Source organism: Cavia porcellus, unplaced genomic scaffold, assembly GCF_034190915.1.
Source record: "Cavia porcellus strain 051 isolate PalLab524CR breed Dunkin Hartley unplaced genomic scaffold, mCavPor4.1 scaffold_12, whole genome shotgun sequence".
Lineage (NCBI taxonomy): Eukaryota > Metazoa > Chordata > Mammalia > Rodentia > Caviidae > Cavia > Cavia porcellus.
Window position 1 is genome coordinate 73129372 of NW_026947495.1, and position 21495 is coordinate 73150866.

Here is a 21495-nt window from a genome sequence, read left to right on the forward strand (position 1 = left end):
GGCTCTAATTCTAGCCGTGAGATGAGCTATGCAGTTGGAACAGTTCAAACACTGAGTTGAAGAACCAATCAATCAGAATGCAGAAAATACAGCCCTGTAGTTCCCAAGATAAAGTCCCTGAGAAAGAAAGAAAGAACCCACAGCCGAAAGTTGAAAAAAATCCAAACTTGAGCATAGTTTCATAAAAATAGGAGCAGAGTAGGAACAGCGGATGAAAGATCTAACAGCCCCTCTAAGTAATTGGGTAGTTTGGTGTCATTTTCCTTCTTCTGGTTATAGAGATGAGCCTGACAGACTGCAGTAGTTGGGATTGGAAGCCATCTATATAATGTCCGACTGTATGACAGGTGTTTAAATAACGCTTATATTTATACACAGCTATCTAAAAGGATTGATGTAAATATAACTGTAGCAGAATAAACATAGAACACATGGATTGTTAAGGGCTGGCATTCTTGTTTTTTTCACAAGTAAAGGAGACAATCAGCAAATTCCAATTTCAGTAAGTGAAACGGTAAAAATGGGAGAAAAAATTTGGTTTGTTTTAGACTTTATCTCTGTGTGATAAAGAACATTGAATTCTTAATAAATACCAAAAACTTCAAGAGTACAAATCAACTTTATTACTCAGGATAAGAAATTTTACTTATTACAATGTAAAAAATAAAATCATTTGAACAATTTTCAGTATAACCCATCAATTTTGAATACCGATCACAAAGTACATAAATACATGTGTATAGTGAAATTCTGTATAAAATTCACAGTTAGGTGCATCTGATTGTGCAAAATACAGGAAGACAACACCATCAAAGAATTCTTATTTAAAACACAGTAAAATGATATTGACCTGCAGGAAACACTGGACATCTCTGTACATCTGTTCATTGACTAATTAATGAACCAGCAAATGTTTATTTTTTGGAGAAAATCAGCTAACTCATGATTGTGCTATGTGTCCTTTGCGGCAACTTTGTGACATGGAAGGACACATTTCTCTTAATTAACACCACTAGCCATGAAGAAAAGTTAGCAAAGCATATTTCACAACGAGTTTTGATTTGTAGGAGTTTCAAATTCAATAGAAAGACCTAGTATAAGACAATTATTTATGTTCTGGACATTTGAAATAAAATTTTCCTTAACCTAAACAGATCGATGCTATTTTTCTTGTGAAATAATTATTGCACCACAGGATGAAAATAATTTATAGTTGCACATTAGAACTTTTCATAGTCATCTTGAAACCAGTGTCAGAAGGACTCTGGCTTCAGATGAAAGGTGTAGAAGGTGTCAGATGTTTGAAGAGAAAATCGCCATGGGTAAATAAACTGAGTAATCAAAGATATATTAAATAATTAATTAATTAAGAGGTTGTGGGGTAGGAATTTGGAGTTGGTACAAACTAGTAAGTTCTTGGAAGATCTGGAGGAGTGGAGAAATATATTTATGAGGAATTAACTCCATACTGATGCACTATGACACAGCACAGAGTAAAAAGCCTGGGGATTGGACAATTCATACAAAAAAGAAACAAGAGGATTTGGAGACTGATTTAATGGGCATGGTATCTAAAAACAATGGAACATCAAAACTGAGTCCAAACATTTCAGGCTGAATTACAATATTGCTGCTAGAGAGCAATTGAGACGCTAAGCCAAATGGTGAGGTGGTCATTCTTTTCTCCTCTGAATGTCAGCTCGGATTTACATAAGAACTGAATGTGAAGTAAACCCCATGACCAGCAGGCTGCTGAGTTGAGAGACTGCATATGCTCTGGGAGGCGGACAGCTACAGGAATTAACGCTAGATAAATGTTAGTGAACTCTGAGTGAATAGGACACAAATTTTCGAATAGAATCTTCCATCTGGATAATATCTCTACAGGACTGTGCTTTTTGAGCATTAATTACAGGTTATGTCTTGTGCAAAACCTAATGACAGATGAAGAATCAGAAGGTTTTAATATTCCTTCTCTAATATTCCTTCTCTAACGTCTGGTTAGAGAAGATTTTATGAAAAGTAAACTTAGGAAGGACATATAATGAATTTCCTTTAAATGATGTGTTTCCATGTTTCTCATCATGACCTGTATTTAACATTATTGTTACCCCTCTGGATTGACATATGGGGTCACAATCAGTCCCCTCTCAAAGTTAAGCCGATCAGGATAAGGCAGGCACATACTGCAGAGTGGACTATGCTTTGTTCAAAGAGAGTTTGGCTCAGTATTCACAGAGGTATTGCTCAGTACAATATCAGAAATATACCTAGGGAGGAAAGCACGTAAGACAATTGTATTGTATCCTGTTTTCTCTCCATGATAAACTGGGTGATCATCCTCAGAAGCAGGTGTTTGTCATCGTTTTAGATGCTTGTCTGTTAGTAGCCGCTTTTCTTAACCTAGTCATAGACTGCAGAGGATGTTACTAGGTGCCTGATGGTTGCAAAGAAGTGGCAACATATTCTCAAATAAGTGTTCACCAGATGGAGAAAATGTGATTTTGTATGGCTAGGAGCATGACAATTTGTATTAAAAAGCCAATGGTTAAGAATCAAGAGAAAAATGCATTTAGTATGCAGTTATTAAGTTACACCTAGAATAAGTGATTGGACCTTATTAGGAAAGGATCTCCGAAGCACAAGTATTACTAGCAAGTACCTGGGAATAACAAAACCTTAGTCATCCATCATGAAACGTGGTCATTAAAGGTGTTCGAGCAAGGGAAAAGCAAAAGTTACAGTGAAACACTTCCCGTAAAATATTTATTAGACGTAATATTCTAATAGTGGAACAGATTTATGGCTTTTTAACAATACGCTCATACACTATTTTCACCTTCTGCTTCCTTCTTTTCCTCCTGGTTTTGATTAGTCCCTCTTTTGACTTTCTTTTGATGAAACCTACAAGAGGAAAGGCAAAGATTTATGAATTTATGAATTTTACCTGTAATTTCCTCAAATTATCGTCTAATGTTGAACCTAAGAGATACAGTGGGTTTAAAAGTCTGAATTTTGTCTTTTGTAGGAAAGCTTGTGTCTAATAAACATTGCATATGTCACTTAGCAAAACAGGTTAAAAGTATTTTTTTTTTTAGTTAAAAATCCATTCTTATTTTACTGTAAAAAAGCCGAAGTAAGGGTATGCATGGTTATTGGAATTATAGATGATTTTTACTTGTATTTCATGATTTTTGCATGTAATTATAAACATTTTCATATTCAGAAGAAAACACATTAAAATTTGGTAATTTGTAAGAAAGCTCAAGGAAATTTTGTTATATTGCTTTAAGATAAATTTTTCATACTTAAGTTTAATAAAACATTGAATGTCTTGATTTTTGTCTATGATGACACACAAGAAACGATTACAGTGAATAAAGTCTGTAATATATATTATCCAACTCCAGCTGAACCAACATGTACAAGCCAAATCTTACTTTTTTATAATAAAGGAAATTAATATTTTACAGATTAAAATCACCTATAATATTAATGTAATTATTATCTTAAACACTGTTGAATTAATAGAAAGATTATCTGCATACCTTTTTGGCATGCTCTCACACATGCTCTTTTAGAAGCAAAATTGTTTTCATTTCCTCCGCATCCACTGTAGCTAAATGGACGGCACCTTCGGATGGCTGAGTTGTAGAAGAATCTCGTTTCATTCGCTCGACACATTCCTCTGTCTGCTGGGGTGAGACACCATGAAGGTCCCTGGAATTCTGAAAACATGGAAATCCTTATGTGATGATGGATACCGTATTATTATACTAGATACATAGCACATCTTTATAAGGTAGCTATCTTAATGTGTAAAATAGTATATATTAAAAATTATGTGTTTCAGTTCCCAGAAAATGCTGAAATATACTCCAGGATCAACTGTATTGATATCTTTTTCCATGAATAAAAAATAGACACATTCACTAATGGAAAATCTTAGGATCACTCTATATGAAGAAACTTTGTACATAATTAAAATAATCATTATTCAACACTTCAACTTCCAAGTGATATAGTATGAAGTGTAGGAATTCAGGTACTGAAATTTCGGGGAAGGCATCCTGGAGATGTTTGACTTGGTAATAGCATATTTGTATGTGTGTGTGTGTGTGTGTGTGTGTGTGTGTGTGTGAGTGGAAGCATCAGTTCTGGGCTAAATAATTAAATGTTTTTGCAAAGGAAGAAACATTGCCAAGCTAGCAAAATAGAATACTAGTTTGGACAAAACAGACAAGCAGGTCTATCAGTGAGACCAATGACTTTCACACTCATTCCTTGAAGGAAAAGGAGAAAATTAGTTTCAGCTTAATGGCACTTTTTAGTTCCTCTGTACACTTCTGTTAGAGAGCCAGCTGGTGTTCTTCAACAGCCCAGGTCAGAGGCTTGATGTTGTGAGCCCGGTTCTGTAGGTAAATTGTGCAGCATGGAATCTGTGTCAGGAAACTTTAGTAGCTTTGCCAAACAGTCAGACGTGTTACAGATCATGCAGGTGAAGATTTGTTAGACATTCAACATTGGCAGAAAATAAAACTTCAAGGAATTCAGTAGCCAACAAAGGCAAATGACAGTGTTTTTTTTTTTTTTTTTCTGTTTTGCAAATTAGCCTCAGATGAAGAGGAAGTAAAAGAGAAGACCTAAAATGAGGGGAAAATAATCTTAATTTGGATAAACATATTCTTACTATGTCCTCTTTCTAAATATTTAAGTAGAGATTAAAGTATATTGAGAAAATAACTCATGTAATAAAGTCGATTGGAAAACATTAGAGGAAATAAATATAATGGGAACAATATATGAAATTTCTTCTGCAAATGATAAAGGGGACCAAGAGACCAAGGGTGGGGGAAGGAAAGCAGGAGAATATAAAAAGATTTAAAATGTCTCATATACATGTACCAGCAACCCACAATGCATGCAATCTTTATATGTCCCAAACATGAACTATAAAAAAAAGACAATAATAATGAAAACGGGGCAAGAGAATCTAGACCTAGGAAGGGAGATACGTGGAGAACAAGAGAGAATAAAAAGGTAAAACAAGTATGTACACACATTCCCTAAGATGAATGGAAATAACCATCACGCACTGCAAACATGTAGTAATGAACCAAATAAAATAATGTCAGCAAAGGAAATAAAAATCAGAAAGGTGATATTTTGAGGTCAAAATTCAAGAGCTAAAATCACAGAATTTTAGGTTTTATGTAGGTTTTGAAAGGTCTATAAACACTGCTTTACAAAGGAATTCTGAGGATTTGTAAAATCAAAACATTCCAAATAGTACACTTCAGATTTATTCATCTTGCTTTGTATCTGTGGACACGATAATTTGACGTTAAGATGCATTTAGGCAGAATGTCTTAAAGTTACTATAAAATGTTGATGTCTTCAGTCTCCTTGAATAGGTTATATGAGAGGATACTAAGGATCCAGGAGAGGTACGGTGCAGCTGTGTCCTGCTATTTTACACAGTACTCTAGTGAGGATCCTGTGGGTGGATTCTCATCAGCCCACACTTGGAATATGACATGGTTACAGCTGCTGCCACGCGATCTCAATTTCATGAGCTTTAAAGGTCTGCACCTACCTTCAGAAACAAAACAGATGAGAATATTTGCCCCTATTTCAAGGAGCCAGGGGAACTGGTTTTCTTTTTGTTGTGTCTCAGCAAGCATTCACGAACACGAATAATAAAACAGGACTCACACGTTAGTTTCACCTTAGCATTTGTGCATAAGCAGCAGCAGCAGCCCGCAGTGAGTTGCAGGTAAGATTGTGAATGCACTTGTAAATCGCACCTTTCTTGACAAATGTTAGCACTTACGTTTTAATAGCAGTGCCCTCCCTACAACACCGAAAGCAAGGACAGAAAGAATTTTCTGTTGACAGGGAGCAAACATCTTCTTTTCTCCTTAATACACGACCTGCATTAAACCTGGTCTCAAGCAGTTTCCAAGCGAGGGCAAGTTAACCTGGTCCACACAGGTTCTGAGTCCCTAGACCAGAAGTGGCCAAGAAGGAGACAGTCACCAGAGACAAGGGGCCTGGAGGCAGGGGAACTGGGGCCATCATGCGTCTCTCCAGGAGAGCTGCAGCCACCAAGGGCATGGCGGCAGGTGTCCTGGGACAGGTAACTGGAAACTCTTCCCCTACCATCCAGTCACTCAGCTATGTCTGCTGCTGACCTTCTAGCCAGAGGCTGGAAGACAAGAGTTTCCCAGCATGCGGCACAGGGCAGTGGGGAGCCCAGGCTTTGGTGTGAGAACCAATGGAGAGCTGACTGGCACAACTACATTTGCAGGAAGTCTCACGACCACTTAAACTATCCGAGATATCCCGCTGCCTCTACCTGCCTGCCTTGTGACTTCAGAATCTGAGAGTGCCTGGCATTGTCCTTCTGACAGCAGCCCGTGGTGGGCAGATGAGCACTGGCCAGGACTGACCCATGCCCTGACAGTGGATATTTAGTCTTGTGATTTTTAGGGCGACAGGGTTCATCCAACACAGTGCAGCTTTGCTACCTTGCACCAGAAACAGTTTCCATAATGGGCTAAGAGTTGAGATTAACCACTGAGGATATTGTAGGACACATAGTTAATTTTTAGAGGTGTTTACCAATGCAATAAATTATCATCAGTTTGGGGGTCTTTTGAGAAAAACTCTTCAGAACTTGGATTGCATCTAAAATGTCAATACTTAGTTCTTTACCAATCATTTTAACTTTTTTTTGTCTGTTATTTGGTATTTAAGATTGAACCCAGGGTCTTTGCACTGAGCTACATTCTCATCTTGTTTTAATTTTTTTGAGACAGGGTTTTGCTAAGTTGTTAAGTTGACCAGACTGTGCTCAAACTTGTGATCCTCCTGTCTCAGTTTCCCAGAATGCCAGGATTGGAGATGTGTACTAGCAGGCCTAAATTATTGGGTGACAGAGGCATGGATCTCAGTAGAATTAAACATTCCTAAAGACGTATTAGATTAAAGATTTTCTGAGTCCTCCATTAGCATCCTGTTACATCTCCAACTCTCTAGGGAAGTTCAATTTTTTGGCACACCGTAGAGAAAAAAGCTTGCCCTTTTCAATTAACATATTTAATCTATACAGAGACAGGCACTCACCTATTCAAAATCCAGACTTTAATATCTAAAATAAAAGGAAATATAAAGGTTTTGAAGCAATTACATGATGTGGTTTGTTTGGTCTAGGTTATAATTATTCACAGAAATTTAAGATAAAATAAAAAGACACTAACCTGACTTTTGTTCATTTTCCAGAGAGATTGAGAAATGCATTCTGTCTTCATCCTACCATTAACAACAAGTTGAGTAGCTTCCATCTAGGAGATTCTGAGAGATTTCTGAACTCAGGATTCCTTCCTGTTTTCTGTTGGGAACTACCATGCTCTAGTGACACTACTATAATGCAAGAGGTTGTGGAGTGTTTGACAGGCCAAGTGGTTTGCGTAAGTGTCCTCTGAAATTTTCCCAGTGAACCTTGAAGTTTGTACTCACTCTCAGTAAAGTAATATCTTTCCTTCTCTTCAACTATACAAGCTTTTTAGGCTTTTACGTTACTGAGCAGATTAAAATATATGTGCCAACTCATGGCTTGTTGATTAATTTATTTTATCTTCTGAAGCATTTAAGAAATTTAATAGTAAGTTTTTTTTGTTTTTGCCCTAGAATTTTGTAATAAAGGGAAATATTTTTAAAAAGGTATTACAAATTAATTTTGTCAAGTTTTAAAAAATTTACAATGGTGACAAATGTAGAACAAAAGTGCTTCATTGTTGGATTTTTATCCTTTAGTCACTCTTAATTGTTCAGTAAACATCTTTCCCAAAATTGTTTTCATATGCAATTATGTTCTACCCTATCTATTGTGATACTTGATAGTAATACATAGCAATGCTTTATGATTTATATGCTTATAGATCATTTTTAAATTTATGTGCAATAATTCATTTTATGAATTAATTTCAATATATTTTGTCTATTACCCACTTGTCTAAGTTATTTCAATTAATCTCTTAATTCCACAATTCTTATGAATAGCTTTTGTTCAGAAGGTTTTGGGGATATATCTAAAATTAGAATGGTATTAAAACTATTCAATTTATAATTTGGTAGATGTTGCTCAACTTTTCACAAAAAGTAATGTGTTTATGTGCATACAATCATGTTTTAAAAGAGCATAAACATTAGTCAACATATCAAAGATTTTATTGCATTGTGTTATTTGCTATGGATCACTTTTTCTTCTTCTCCACACCAATGAAAAGTAGAAAAATACTGAATGGGACAAATAATTCCTTATAGTTTCTCCAGTATTTTGTAAAATATCACTTCCATAAAATCTAAGCTGCTATTTATTATAAGATTCATTATTTTATATAGTATTTATAAAGAAAAGCGTAATTATACTAGTATACACTACATCACAAGCTTCATTATGCTTACAGGCATGTTAATGTGTTGAGAAATATACATATTAGATTAAATAATTACAATTAATTATCATTTTATTAGTAAAATATAATTTTCTGTGTTTTGTGTGAACACAGAAAGTTTGCTTGAATACATTAGAATCATGCATATATAAGACTGGAAAATAATCCATATGTTATCTCCATTGGTCAAAAAGCTAAGAAAATGAGCAATAAGTGGAAAAACCAATTATTACAGAGACAGCTTTATCAGGTAATATTATATTTCCAGTGCTGTTTACAAATCCCACCAGGTAGACCCAGTCAATTCTTGTTCAAGCGTTGGCAGTTAGAAGGAACTCAGATCCAGTCTCCAAGCATACAGTTGGGAAGATAGGTTTACACATTCTCTGATTAGAGATACAATCAAAGACAAAAATATACTTGTACTTTATAGTTACAGTTGCACTCTACAAGTTCCATATTATTTCACATAATTATAATGAAATAAAATACTGCAAAATTACAGATTTTAGTTGTATTAGAATTATAATGAAACATCTACAAAAAATACGCCCAATTATGTTACTTCTTTTTTCTTGCTCAAATAAACCTCAGATTAAAATGTTGTTATCATGAGTATGATTTTTAAAATCCCACAAATATTAATGTTTTTGAAATCTTACATGCTAAGCACTGGATTCCTAATATTATAAAATAATTTTGTGCAATTATGATTTCACAAATATTTTATGAGAGGTTACTGTCTACATATAATAAGAGATTGAGAGATGGAGATTGAGAGGAGTTGTGTGATTTCTTTTTTGGACTACAGACCCAGCTAGGAAATAGTAGCACTGAAACTTAAACTTGCATCTTCTTTTCATAACGTCAATATTCTTTTTTTTTTTTTTTTTAATTTTTTTTTGTCTTTTTTTTCTTTTTATCAGTACTGGGGATCGAACTCACGACCGCCTGCTTGCAAGGCAGGTGCTTATGCCGCTGAGCTAAATCCGTCAATATTCTTAACCACTGTGATGTATTATTCTGTAAACTAGCTACACATTTTAAAAAAGTATTGGGCAAAGCTATTGTAATAATCTTTTCAGAAGAAGTTGTCAGAAAGTCCCCATTTTATCTGATCTCCAAATGCCCTCTTCCCTAAAGCTCAAGGTAAGAATGGGCTAGATATGTCTTACCCACAGTTACATGCATGAAACTGGCATTTCTCAGGTTGGCACAGGAGAGAGCTATCTCCTCAAAACAGCTCACCAAACAAGGAGGCTGGGAATGCGGATAGGGCAGAGGCAGAGAGCTGGTAGAATTAAAGGCGAACATTATTAGGTTGATTGTCAATGACAGCTCCAGGCTTTGTTTGGAAACAAACACACTCATCTGCGATTCAATCTGTAGTCATGAGTGGCATCAGACAGGCTTGAAAACTAGACCCAGCACCCCACGATGACCCCCTAAAAGGGTCAGTTGGGACTTTTCTAAACAACCTGCTTTGTATCAGTGCTTCTCAAACGTATTTCCGCAAAGATTGTCCAAGTTTCAGGCAAAAACATGGTTTTCCAAGAATGACACACACACAGGGTAGATAGAGCAGGACCGCTTTTTTCTAAACTGCTCCCGTCTCATTCATAACCTGCTCGGCAGCTGTCCAGGCCAAGTCTAAATTGCAATACGGATTTTTTTTTAACCAAAAAATGTATCTTATTAAATTAGTGGTATTAATGTATTAGTAGTTTGTTTGGGTTGTATAATTGTAAGGTTTTATAGTTGTATAATAGTCACAAACTTAAAATATTTATTCCTATTTTAACTGTTAATAAAAATATGATGTCACATACAGTAATTTGGTTTATGTTTTGGGGGTCTGTGAATTCTTTCCCTTAAAGGTCTGTGCATGTGAATGTATTAGAAAATTTTCTTTGCAGAAGTCTTCTGAGTGGGGCAAAAACTTCCCTTTGGTTCTCTTGGAGATGGAGCAGGAAGAGAGGGATTAGGAGCCACAGTGGTCACCTAGGGTGACTGCTTTTGGATGATTGCAGCTTTGGCAGAGATGAAGTGCCACATTTTTGTCTCTCACTAGCTCCCTGCCAAGGAAGTAGAAGCCCTTACAGATGCTCCCTGAAAGTTATCTATTTTTAGAAAGCCAGCTTGTCAGAAAATCGAGGCCCCAGACTCAGCGTGCTGGTGGTGTTGATTATGAGGGTGGGGCCTGCGCTTTGGGAGATGAGAACGTGTGGGACAGGCAAATGACCTCCTTGGGACTGTGGGTGGGCCGCGGATAAAACGGGATTTTGAGAATTGCCGACTGCAGGAATATGCAGCTGAATGTGTAAGGCATCAGTGGAGCAGGTATGTTTATCTGAGGAAGTTTCCATGGTGTCAGTATTCCTCTCTAGGTAACCACATCTTCTGCAAGAGACAGAAGCACTGGCATTGTTGTGCTGCAGATCTGTACTGATATGGACTGTATTGGCAATGGCGTTTGGCAGTTGATTTAGTCCTCTGCCAGCTTAACTCCTCTACTAGAAGGTCAAGGTAGTCAGTGTGTGTGTGTGTGTGTGTGTGTGTGTGTGTGTGTGTGTGTTCTTTCCATTTTTTCCACACACATATGAGATGTGGACCCTAGGTCATACATTGAGTACAGTTAGAGAGAGAGTAAGAGACAGAGAAAGACAGAGAGAGACACAGAGAGAGAAACACAGAGAGACAGAGAGAAACAGGGAGAGAATGAAGGATTCAGGTAGCCAAAGGTGTTCAACATGACCTCCAATGAGTTTCCTGGACCCTGCAGCCTGGAGGAAGTAATGACAGCCAGGTCAAATACGCAGGTGTCCTTCTCTCAGTAGGCCAGTGTGTGCCAGAGCCTGGAGTGCCAGTAGGCTTTTGAAGTCTACCCAAAGATGACTTTTTCCAAATTACCATCAGGTAATCCTAAAGTAGCCATCAGGAGTCCATGTGCAAGAAGCAAAGGGGTTTATGAGAATCCAGAATGTGACCTCCTTGTTTCTATGAATAGTTGAGTCTACCCAAAAGGCCCAGAACCAGAATGAACACTGGAGAATATTAGTTTGTCTTTGTCAGTTAGAAATTTACCAGCAAGTCAAGTTGAGAGAACTATAATAACTACGCACATAAAAATAAAAACTTTATTAATGGTACACTGTCATAGGCATCACACATACTGTATAAATATCCAGGAAATTCCAAAAGCACAGGTATGAACATATGCATAAGAGCTATCAAATCCTAAAAAGCAATAAGGACACATGAAGGCAGAAGGTGTTCAGAAAGACTTGGTAAGAATGGTCAGCTTTCCTCCAGCCATCATTTGTTCTTTCTTTTGTAACTGTGGATCACAAAATTAATGAATAAAACTTGTAAGTCATCTGTAGTGCGCTAAGCAGTAGACTCAATACTGGAGGAGGGAGTTGGCTAGAAAAATACGTAACATCTCTTTCTTAGACGCTTATAACATAGTCAGAGCAGCAAAGAAAATACACAAACCCCGCAAGCATTTGACAAATCTTGGTTGGGAGTCAGTAGAAGAAGGAAGAAGAGTGCTTTATGTGAGGGAAAATGCAGCTGAGCTATGATGAGGAGGGACAGTGAATGTCAGTTTGGAGAAACCACATAAACCATCACACAGAGGAGACTGAATGATTTATGTTTCATTATACGGAGGCTGACTTTAATGAACCTCACATTTCTATAACAAAGGCGGAGTAAGGAAATCTGGAATAGTGAAAGAGCTAACAGAGAGTGCAGGCAAATTTATACCAAATAGCTGAAGTTAAATTAACACAGAAAAATAATGGATCCATTAAGAGTTCTTTTGTAAAAAATTTTCAGAGTTATATTGGCTAAAGATTATCTTGTAACATAAGGGCTGCAGAGAAATAGAGTGCGATGTTAAAGGATCACATATAATTCATATTATATATTTTCTCTGTATATGCGTATTAGTAAATAAGTTTAGTTGATGGATGGCAGGTTTCTGATTGTATCTGTGGTTTATGTACCTTCAGGATGTCTGGGTTACAAGCTCTGTCTCTACGATAGCTGGCTGTCTGTCTGTCTCATGCCTCTATGGCCAGTTTTGACTACATCAGTGTTAATTCAGGCTTACATTTTGGAGATAGCATTCTCAACATACATACAATTTAAGAAAATTTAAGTGTTTTTAAATATAAAACTACTTCATCAGCATATAAAAACGACAACTCTAATTTTCTTCCAATACATATACACAGACATTTAAAATAAATATGAAAGTAAATTTCTCCAGTGTCCCCTTTCAGCCTCATGAAGTCTCTGTCTGAGTGGTGGCTGGTAGTTTCAATAACCTAAATAGGACAGGCTGGTGATCTGAAATGGGAGGCACGGAAACAGGCATTTCTTCCGAAAATGCACTAGAATATAACAAACAACTAGAAAGAGCAAAGCAATGAATAAAAATTTCCATGTGTTCAGACTGGAATAACAGAAAAAAAATACTGGTGAACTCTGGATGTTTGGAAAGTTGGAAGTGTTGAAAAAATCAGTTACACAAATCAACTTCTGTTGGACTCCAAGCCCCAGGACACTCGTCCATGCCAAGGCGCTCAACTTGTTTTTAAGAAATACATGTGAACCGTCTGAGCTTGTGTATATGGATCAATTTAGTTCTGGTGTGAATTTGTTTTAAGATGAGTTGTGATTTTTGAGACAGTGTATTTATTTTATTCTTAGCCGTAAATGGATACTGCTTTTTTCATGTTATTTTCTTAGTACATGTTTGCAGTACATAATGATCACACATGGACTGTACAGAATGCATCTTAATTCCTTTCTTGTCTTCTGTCCCTCTAGTCGTTTACTGTTGCCAACTAATTTGTTCCCCTTATCTGAATAACTACAGTGTTTGCATGCTGGAATATCAATTTCTTCTGCAAGTGGGAACTTGCAGAGCTGTTTTACAGATGAGAAACTAAGCCCTGGGCAGTGCACGGTATTGCTGGGAATCCCATAATGAATAACAGCAGCACACGCAGCGCTCACCAGGTGTCAGGCTCCTTTCCAAAGGAGCGGAGTACATCCACTGACTGTTTCACTGGACACCTATCAAAGTAGTACTGTTGTATCACCACGCCCATTTTGCAGGGGAAAGCTAAGATTTACAGCAGTGAAGAAATCTTTTAAGTGTAAGAGCTGGGATTTGAACCCATGTCTTTGTGCTCAAGGGTCTTTTATTTATTTATTATGCCATATTGTCAATCATAGGGGAGGGCAGGGGGAAAGACCTGGAAAGGCTTTTCATTCTAAAGGTTATGCGCAGAACTGAGTATCTGGAGGAACTGCTTTGGAATTATTTCTGTCACACATGCAGGAGAACATGTTCACCGTAAGTAATTTGAGATCTTCTTAATTCAGTTGATCAAACTCAAAGAATGATCTCATCTAGGGAAATGCTTAAAAATGGTTTTCTCAGAATTTCTTTAGAGAAGGTTATAGTTCAGTGTTTGAAATTACATAGGTAGCCTTTTAAAACTGAAATATAAAAATAAAAGGAAAGGGCTCGTAATACAGCTCAGCGGCATAGCGCTTGCCTCACAAGTGTGAGGTTGTGAGTTCAATCCCAGGTAACAACAAACAAACAAACAAACAAACAAATAAATAAAAGGAAAAACAAAACATCCTTTGGGCTTAGTAAAGATTCAAACATCTTGAATCTAGAACGATCATCAGGAAAATATATTCACAAATCTATTTTTAATAGTGAATACTTAAGAATAAAAAAATTTAAAAGATATTTTTAGCAATGATTAAACATTAAACAAAATTTCTAAATTATCTCCTCATGCAGAGAACATAAAAATTATGCCTTTACTTTATAAACAATAAATTTTAGAATATCTGAATACTCTACTTGAAGATTATTATTTAAGGGCAAAAATTTTAAAGGAATGAAATTTCGTATATGTTAGGAGTCCTGCACACTGAATTGAAACTTTAAGGGATTTACATGTTTTCAGTAGCAACTGAGAGTTACAGAGAGCCTTGTGCATTGTAGAAACCCCTTGAAAAACAAGGTTTTATATAAACTATCAACTATATTTTAAAAATGCAATATAATGTATTAATATAATTGCATGTGGTGATACGTATAATCCTTTGAACTGGGAAATGGAGCACTTTTTTCCCTAGACTTTAGCAGACACCTGGGACAAAACAGGCCAAGGATTTAGATGGGGCAGCAGGACAAGTGCCTCCAACTTTTGCACTGCAACAGGGCAGCTGGAGGTTGGGTGGCCCTTGGGACACAGATTTGAAGCCTACCTGCACATGGGAAGTCACTCAGTAGCAAACACCTCAGTTTTTCCTGTAATATTGTTTCATGTATTAGTTTAGAAAGCTTACAAAAGAAAAAAAAAAAGAAAGAACACGTGTTCTTAGAAGAAAAGTGATCGACTTGTCCTGAGGAATGTAGGTTTTAAGGCAAATGCACGTAATCAAAAAGAAAATGCTCTCTAAACAAAAGAAATGAATATTTGTTTTAAATGCATTTACTGTGAAACAACTCTCAATTGCCTATTCTTTCACATAAAAATGCTTATCAATGCTTTCTTTTAAATTTGTTATTAGATTTTTACTGTTTTCTTAATATTTTGTTTTTATAATAATTTATTTATTGCATTTCTCCATAGGCATCTTTCATAAAAACCTGCAATGGACATATCCCAAGGAATATTTAAAATATATTAATGTTACTTTGTTATACTTATTTTCCTTATTTCCCTTTTCCTAGCTGGTAATATGCCTGTAAAACAATAACAAATTTTATACTGGGGCTGGGGATTAAGCCCTGCCTGGCAAGCACAAGGTCATGAGTTCGATCTCTGGTACCAAAACAAAACAACAAAATAATAATAATAAATTTTATATTTGATTAAACTTAAAGGTAAAACTACCCTTGGACTAATCTATTCTATTCATTTTAAAATTAAAATACTGAAAATCTGTACTTGAATCGGTACTAAAGTCAAACAAAAATATTGAAGCATATTGAAACCTGATTTTATACATTTATTTGCAGATATGTTTCATTAAACCCTCTGTCATAAGCTTTCACACCTTTTAAAGAAGTAATATATAACATGCTTTTGAACAGGTAATATTTAAATCAAAAAACGAAAAGTTGTAGAGCTGAAAGTTATAAAGAAATAAAATCACAATGCAATGAAAGCACTTCAGCTATAAAATCAGAAACAGCGACACTTATTGCAAACAAAGCAATATTTAGAGGTGATGCTTAAATTCATCTGTCACTGAATTTGCCACTCTCATTATAGAACCTACAGACCTGAAGGGATTTTAAGGATGTCATGTTGTTCAATGCCCATTGCAAATCTGCATTCCTCCGATGATTTGTTACGAAGATACTTCCTGAATATCTCCAATTTAGGTTATTTACTAATTCTTGAGATGAGTTGGTCATTGATTTTTGAAGATCTCAAATCAAAAACGTTTTTCAGAAAGATATTTCTACTCTAGTCCTCTCGTTTAATCCTGATGCTTAAGCTGGGTCAAGGCGGCTGGAGGTTGGAGGGGTTGGAGGTTGGAGATGGGGCAGAGGAGGACAGGCAGGACTGAAGGGCGATGTGGGCATGACCATGGCTTAGTTCTCCTCCCTCTGGGATTTCAGGTCTCCTTACTCTTTCTGTTCCTTCTACAGGCATGCTGAAGATTCTCTGGGTGACACTCAAGTGTGGCACTAGGGGCTGAAGCAGTTCGCATGAATGATTTGGTCCCTAAAAGAAGAAGCTGGAACTCATACCCCTGTTCTAGGCATGTTCCAGTAAGCTTTGGCAGCAGTTTAAATCCATCTGGACAGAATTTTTCTTTGCTTTCTGTTGCTTGCTGCCAGTTTGCTTTATTCTGGTTCTGAATCCCATCTGATTCTGATATCTGGCCAGGGTAAACACCTCTTGGGTCAAGCGCTGCCATTTCTTAACACCATATATTCAATTTTAGTGGCTACAGGAACTCCTCAGTCTCCTGTTGAGTTTACATCTGACATATTTCCGTGGGCTGCTTCTAAGGGAAAGATCCATTTCTGAATGAGCATGTGATTTTTATGATCAAGGTCAAACTTTCTATTTATACTGCTTGATTTTCTTTCTAACCATCAAGATAATTACATTCTCTGGTTGTTTTCCAGTGTTTGCACAGTTTTCTCAGTTTTGCATTTTCTGGGGGAGTATTTTTTTAGGCGTGCCTAAATCTGATAAGTGTGCTGACAGGAGAGAATCCAGAAAGGAATTCTGCAGCAGCCCAGAAGAGAATTCCCTGTGGAGTGGCATGTCCTTTGGGGATGGATACTCAAGCACTTTGAATCTGACCTTTAACACCAGGATGCCTTGCCCAGCTCCCCACTCAACTTAAAAACACTTTAGACTGCTTTGGCTTCCAGGAAAACTATTCACCATCTACACTGAGACTGGTAATTCCTAGTATTATTTTAAAAGGTAAATTTAGCATAGAGTTAAATGTCATATGAAAGTTTTTCATGTGATTCATAATCAAAATTCTGCTTCAAAGCATACTTTAGGAGGATCAGAAAACATATTTCTGTTATGAGATTATACATCTTCATCAGTCAAGTCTCATGTCAGCACATATTACTAAAATAAAAAACAGCTATTTTCAAAGGGGTGCGTTTCATATGCAATACATTTTGTTTTCCACTATGATAATATAAATTAAGAACAAATACAAAAATGAGAGTCTTACCCCAAATCCTGGGATCTTTGGTAGAGTGGGAAGTCACAAACTTAGTGTTTACAGTGACAAGTGGAATAGGTGTGGTTATATAATGATCCACCTGGAGATCATTCTCTGAAAACAGATATGGCTAATTAAAACATGAGAGCATTTCCACAATTTTGTATTTGCATACATGAAGCAAAGCACAATAGTTGTTTAAAGAAAAGTCCTAATAGTCACATTGTTCCACTATATTTGCAAGGAGTGAACTTTACATATATGCACAATATAAAACAGTAATTCCAGGAGGAATTTTGGAGTTCATGGTCCACAATGTCTAGCTGTTATTATTTAAATTGCCCCTTTAACTTACGTAAGTGAATAAAATAGGTTAATTTCAAGTGGTTGTTACCACATAACTATTTGCCCTCAAAATTTTATAAGAATACAAATTTTAGAAATCCAACCATTACGCCAAAATTACACAACAGTATCCTGAGGACAGAAGATGAAATATGTGGAAGTAATCACATGACTGAAACAAAGTCCGCCAGATCTGAGCCTCTCTAAAGTTCCTTATGTAAAAGGGCGCTAGTAACGTGGAAGGTGAACTTACCTGACCTATCACAGGTGTTCTTGCACTCATCCAGTGTTTCAAAGTTGTTCATGTTGCCCAGGCACCCACCATATACGAAAGTTTCACACTGTCTGGTTTGGTTGTTGTAAAAATATCTGGTAATATAAGCTCGACAGATTCCAACATCATCTTCCAAAAAGCATAAATCTGGTTTTCCTAAAAATTATCACAGGGTCACAAAAGTATGCTTTTTACGGTAAATAGTTCATTTAATTAGATACATAGTTGTTTAATGGGTAGACGTGACACATTCAGAAGTAAGAGCGTAACTTTACTGGAAATCTACAAAATTACAATCATCTGCCATATCTTTTGGGGGTACTTAGGAAATGAATACATTAGTGTCACACAAATTTTTGTAATTGTCATTTCAAGCTCTTTGTGTGGTAAATAAATAAGGAATTAACTACCAGATTTTTTTTCAGGAACTGAGTGAATAAAAGATATTAGGGTATTTCACCATGTGCTACAAAAGCTTTGGAAATGAAAAAGATATGGAAAATTTTGGTTTAATTATTAACACTGAGCTATCAATATTTATGAATATTTCGTTATTGAAGTGTGAGAATTATTAGAGAGCGCAGTGCTGTATGCACTCCATTAAGAATGATTTTAACTTTAAAATTTGGAAAAGATTTGAGACATACGGAAGCCTTTATGGCTATTCTTAGAAGTTCCTGAATTCTTTTGCATGCTAGAATTAATATCTGTACTAGGTATGATATCCTGCCCTAGTGATTTTCTTCCAAGTATTGGAACAATTCCAACAGCACAGAGGCAGAAAGGAAATTCATGTTCAGGGATTGAGGAGGCTTTTGCATAAGTCCAATAGCCCTTCTTTGATAATATTCCAAACTGGGATAACACAGCTGTCACCAAAGTTGTGGTGCTGTGATCTACACTTAAGCTCTGTCACACACATACCCTTTAAAGAGAAGTGAGCTAATGGCCAACTATGGTGCAATCACAAGACTTACTGGACTTGAATATTTTGGACAAAGCTCCAATTTCTGTATTTTTCCATCATGTAAATACACCACATTTGCTTTATCCACTTCTCTGGTGGTGAACACCTAAGTCTCCTCCCATAGCTCAGCTTTCATAAAGCTTTCATAAGCACAGGCGTGCAGAAAGCCTCTCAGGGTCTTAATTTCATTTCCGCTTGACATAGACCCAGGATATATCAGATGGCTGGATCACATAGTAGTTCTATCTTTAATTTTAAAGTTTTGAAAACTTCCTTACTGTTGTTCATAAGGAAAAAAAATAAATTAGATTTCCACCAATGAAGTTGTCTTTTGTCTTCTGATAATTGCCATTATCTGCCAAATTAATTGCCAAATTCTGATCACTAAATGAAGCCTCACAATTAAACTGATAATGAAAAATTTTCAACTTTTTCTCACATGATCAAATAAAAGTAAGTAAAATCATTACGAATTCTGTAATATCTCATGTCTTGAGTTAAATAACTTGATGTCTTCCCTTAATATTTGAGTATTTCAATGTAATTGCCACAGGTGGTGATTGGATCAAGTACTTTATTAAAAGGTGACTGGTTTACTTGGTATGTTGTTAGCATTTGGGCTGATAAAATATATTCACTAAAAAATTATTTCTTGGTACAATAATAAATAAAATAATTCAAATCAGAAAAATAAAGATGTACCACCCAGTAAATGATGCTGATGAAGGCAACTACTTGTTATTAAAATCTCCAGTGATACTTGAATATAAAACTGTCAGGAACACATCCATCTATTGGGGAAATGGTGTATAAAATTTTCTAAGGATACAACACTAACATTAACAAGGAATTAGAGAGATCAGAGACCAAAAACAAGACTAGCGACATCTCCCTCACTGTTTGGGAGCTGTTAAAACAGCACTTGTACCTTTGGACTGAGGGAAACAGTTTCTAACAGGAAACACTGTCCCACATTAGAATGACAGCAAATAGCACGTGGAAGCTATGCGTCTCTGCATTTTTCACTATACCCACTAACACAAAGCACCGTTTCAAATATCATACACCTTTATGATCAACTCTGTCACAGGAAAGCCTAGAATTTTCTAGAATATCTGAGTGCCTTACTTAAGTTCTACTAACATACACATAAATGAATGGTCACCTTTTTCCAATGTCGACTTCTTCAGTGGTGTATATTCTGCAACAGAAACAAAATATGTATATCAATTGCCAGAATTTATAATATAATATCAGTTGGCATTTAGCAAATCAGGAGCACATCCTATTATCTATTAAAATTATTCACACACAGAATACCTCAGTAAGAATTAAATTTCTTATATACTCCCAAGACTTTTTGTTTGGTTATAACCACAAAACTACCTCATGTATAGCAATAAATATATTTTTAACTTATACCAAAAAATGATTTTGTCAGGTGTAGTGGTGCATGGCCTGTAATCCCAACACTTGGGAGGGTGGGCAGGAGGATCACTGGTGAGGTCAAGGCCAGGCTGGGCTACATAAGCAAGTTCAAGGCCAGCCTGAACTACATAATGAGATTCTGTCTCAAAACAAAACAAAACATACTGTTGTGCATGTTAATGGAGAAGGATGTGGCATTTGACGCAGGTATGCATTACGTGATGTTTAAATGAGCTTAAATGTATCTATCTATCACTGCTATCTGTAATCACTTTACAGGGCCTGAATATCCTCGGTCCTTTACTTGCTGTATCTACAGCCCTGCTTCTGCTCCTGCTGTCTGGCATCCACTGTTACTCTCTCAACTTTCCTGAGATGACAGTTTTAGATTCCATATGTGACCAAGATCACACTGTCCTTGGCTTACTGTGCCTGGCTTATTTCACATAATATGATTATCTCTAGTCTTATCTACGTTGCTACAAATGACAAGATTTCATGTTTTATTTTTTTGTGGCTAGAGCCTAGAGTGCTTGAAACATCTTGTTGTCATGGGGCTGGGGATTTAGCTCAGTGGCATAAGCGCCTGCCTTGCAAGCAGGCAGTTGTGAGTTCGATCCCCGTTACCAAAAAAGACAAAAAAAAAAAAAAAAAAAAAAAAGATATATAGGAACATCTTGTTGTCTTTAAATCTATTCTTCTGTAGTTTCTAGTCTACTCTTAGTAATCTGCTATATTTCTTCTTTCATACATGATGTGTTTCGGGTTCAGAATTTTCATTCAGCTCTCTTTTATAGATTACATTTTCTCCATGACATTCACGTTTTCTTTAAATTCTTCAGTATAGTAGAAATCGTTGTTTTAAAATTCTTGTTTGCTAATTTCATCCTATTATTTTTGCTGCTGGAACTGAGTTACTTTTGTCCTAGTTATGAGTACAATTTGCATTTTCTTTAAATGTTTTGTATTTTGGATAAGGAGCGATCATAGATATTTTTGTGAATATTATAGTTTTAGTTGAAGGGTTTAACTGTCTTCCTTTGAAGGGTCTTGAACTTCCTTTTGGCCAGTAGTTATGTACGGATCACCAGATCCTGTAGAGTTTGTCTTTAAGCACTGTGAGGGGAAGCTTACAGTAGCCTTTACTCTAGGGCTTATGTAGTCCTAGCATTAAATTAAATATTAAATTCTTCTGGAAATTTTTCCACAGTTATTTAATAACTATTGTCAAATGTCATGTACAAGCTTACAAAATAAATGGAGACTTTTTT

General features: G+C 36.2%; 1 protein-coding gene across 2 annotated transcripts in view; it reads right to left on the minus strand.

The window, feature by feature from the left end:
• Positions 1-600: 600 nt before the first annotated feature.
• Positions 601-21495, minus strand: part of Tfpi (tissue factor pathway inhibitor) — a 56545-nt gene continuing 35650 nt past the window's right edge. The window contains exons 4-8 of one of the 2 annotated variants that reach the window (XM_063259417.1): positions 19962-19997; positions 17809-17985; positions 17220-17324; positions 3549-3728; positions 601-2904 (exon numbers count right to left, since the gene is read on the minus strand). In XM_063259417.1, the coding sequence (XP_063115487.1) occupies positions 2801-2904; positions 3549-3728; positions 17220-17324; positions 17809-17985; positions 19962-19997 (602 nt within the window). In that variant the 3' untranslated portion in view covers positions 601-2800. Of the gene's footprint in view, positions 2905-3548; positions 3729-11582; positions 11797-17219; positions 17325-17808; positions 17986-19961; positions 19998-21495 lie in introns of those variants that run through there. The other variant, XM_063259418.1, reaches the window with a different exon arrangement.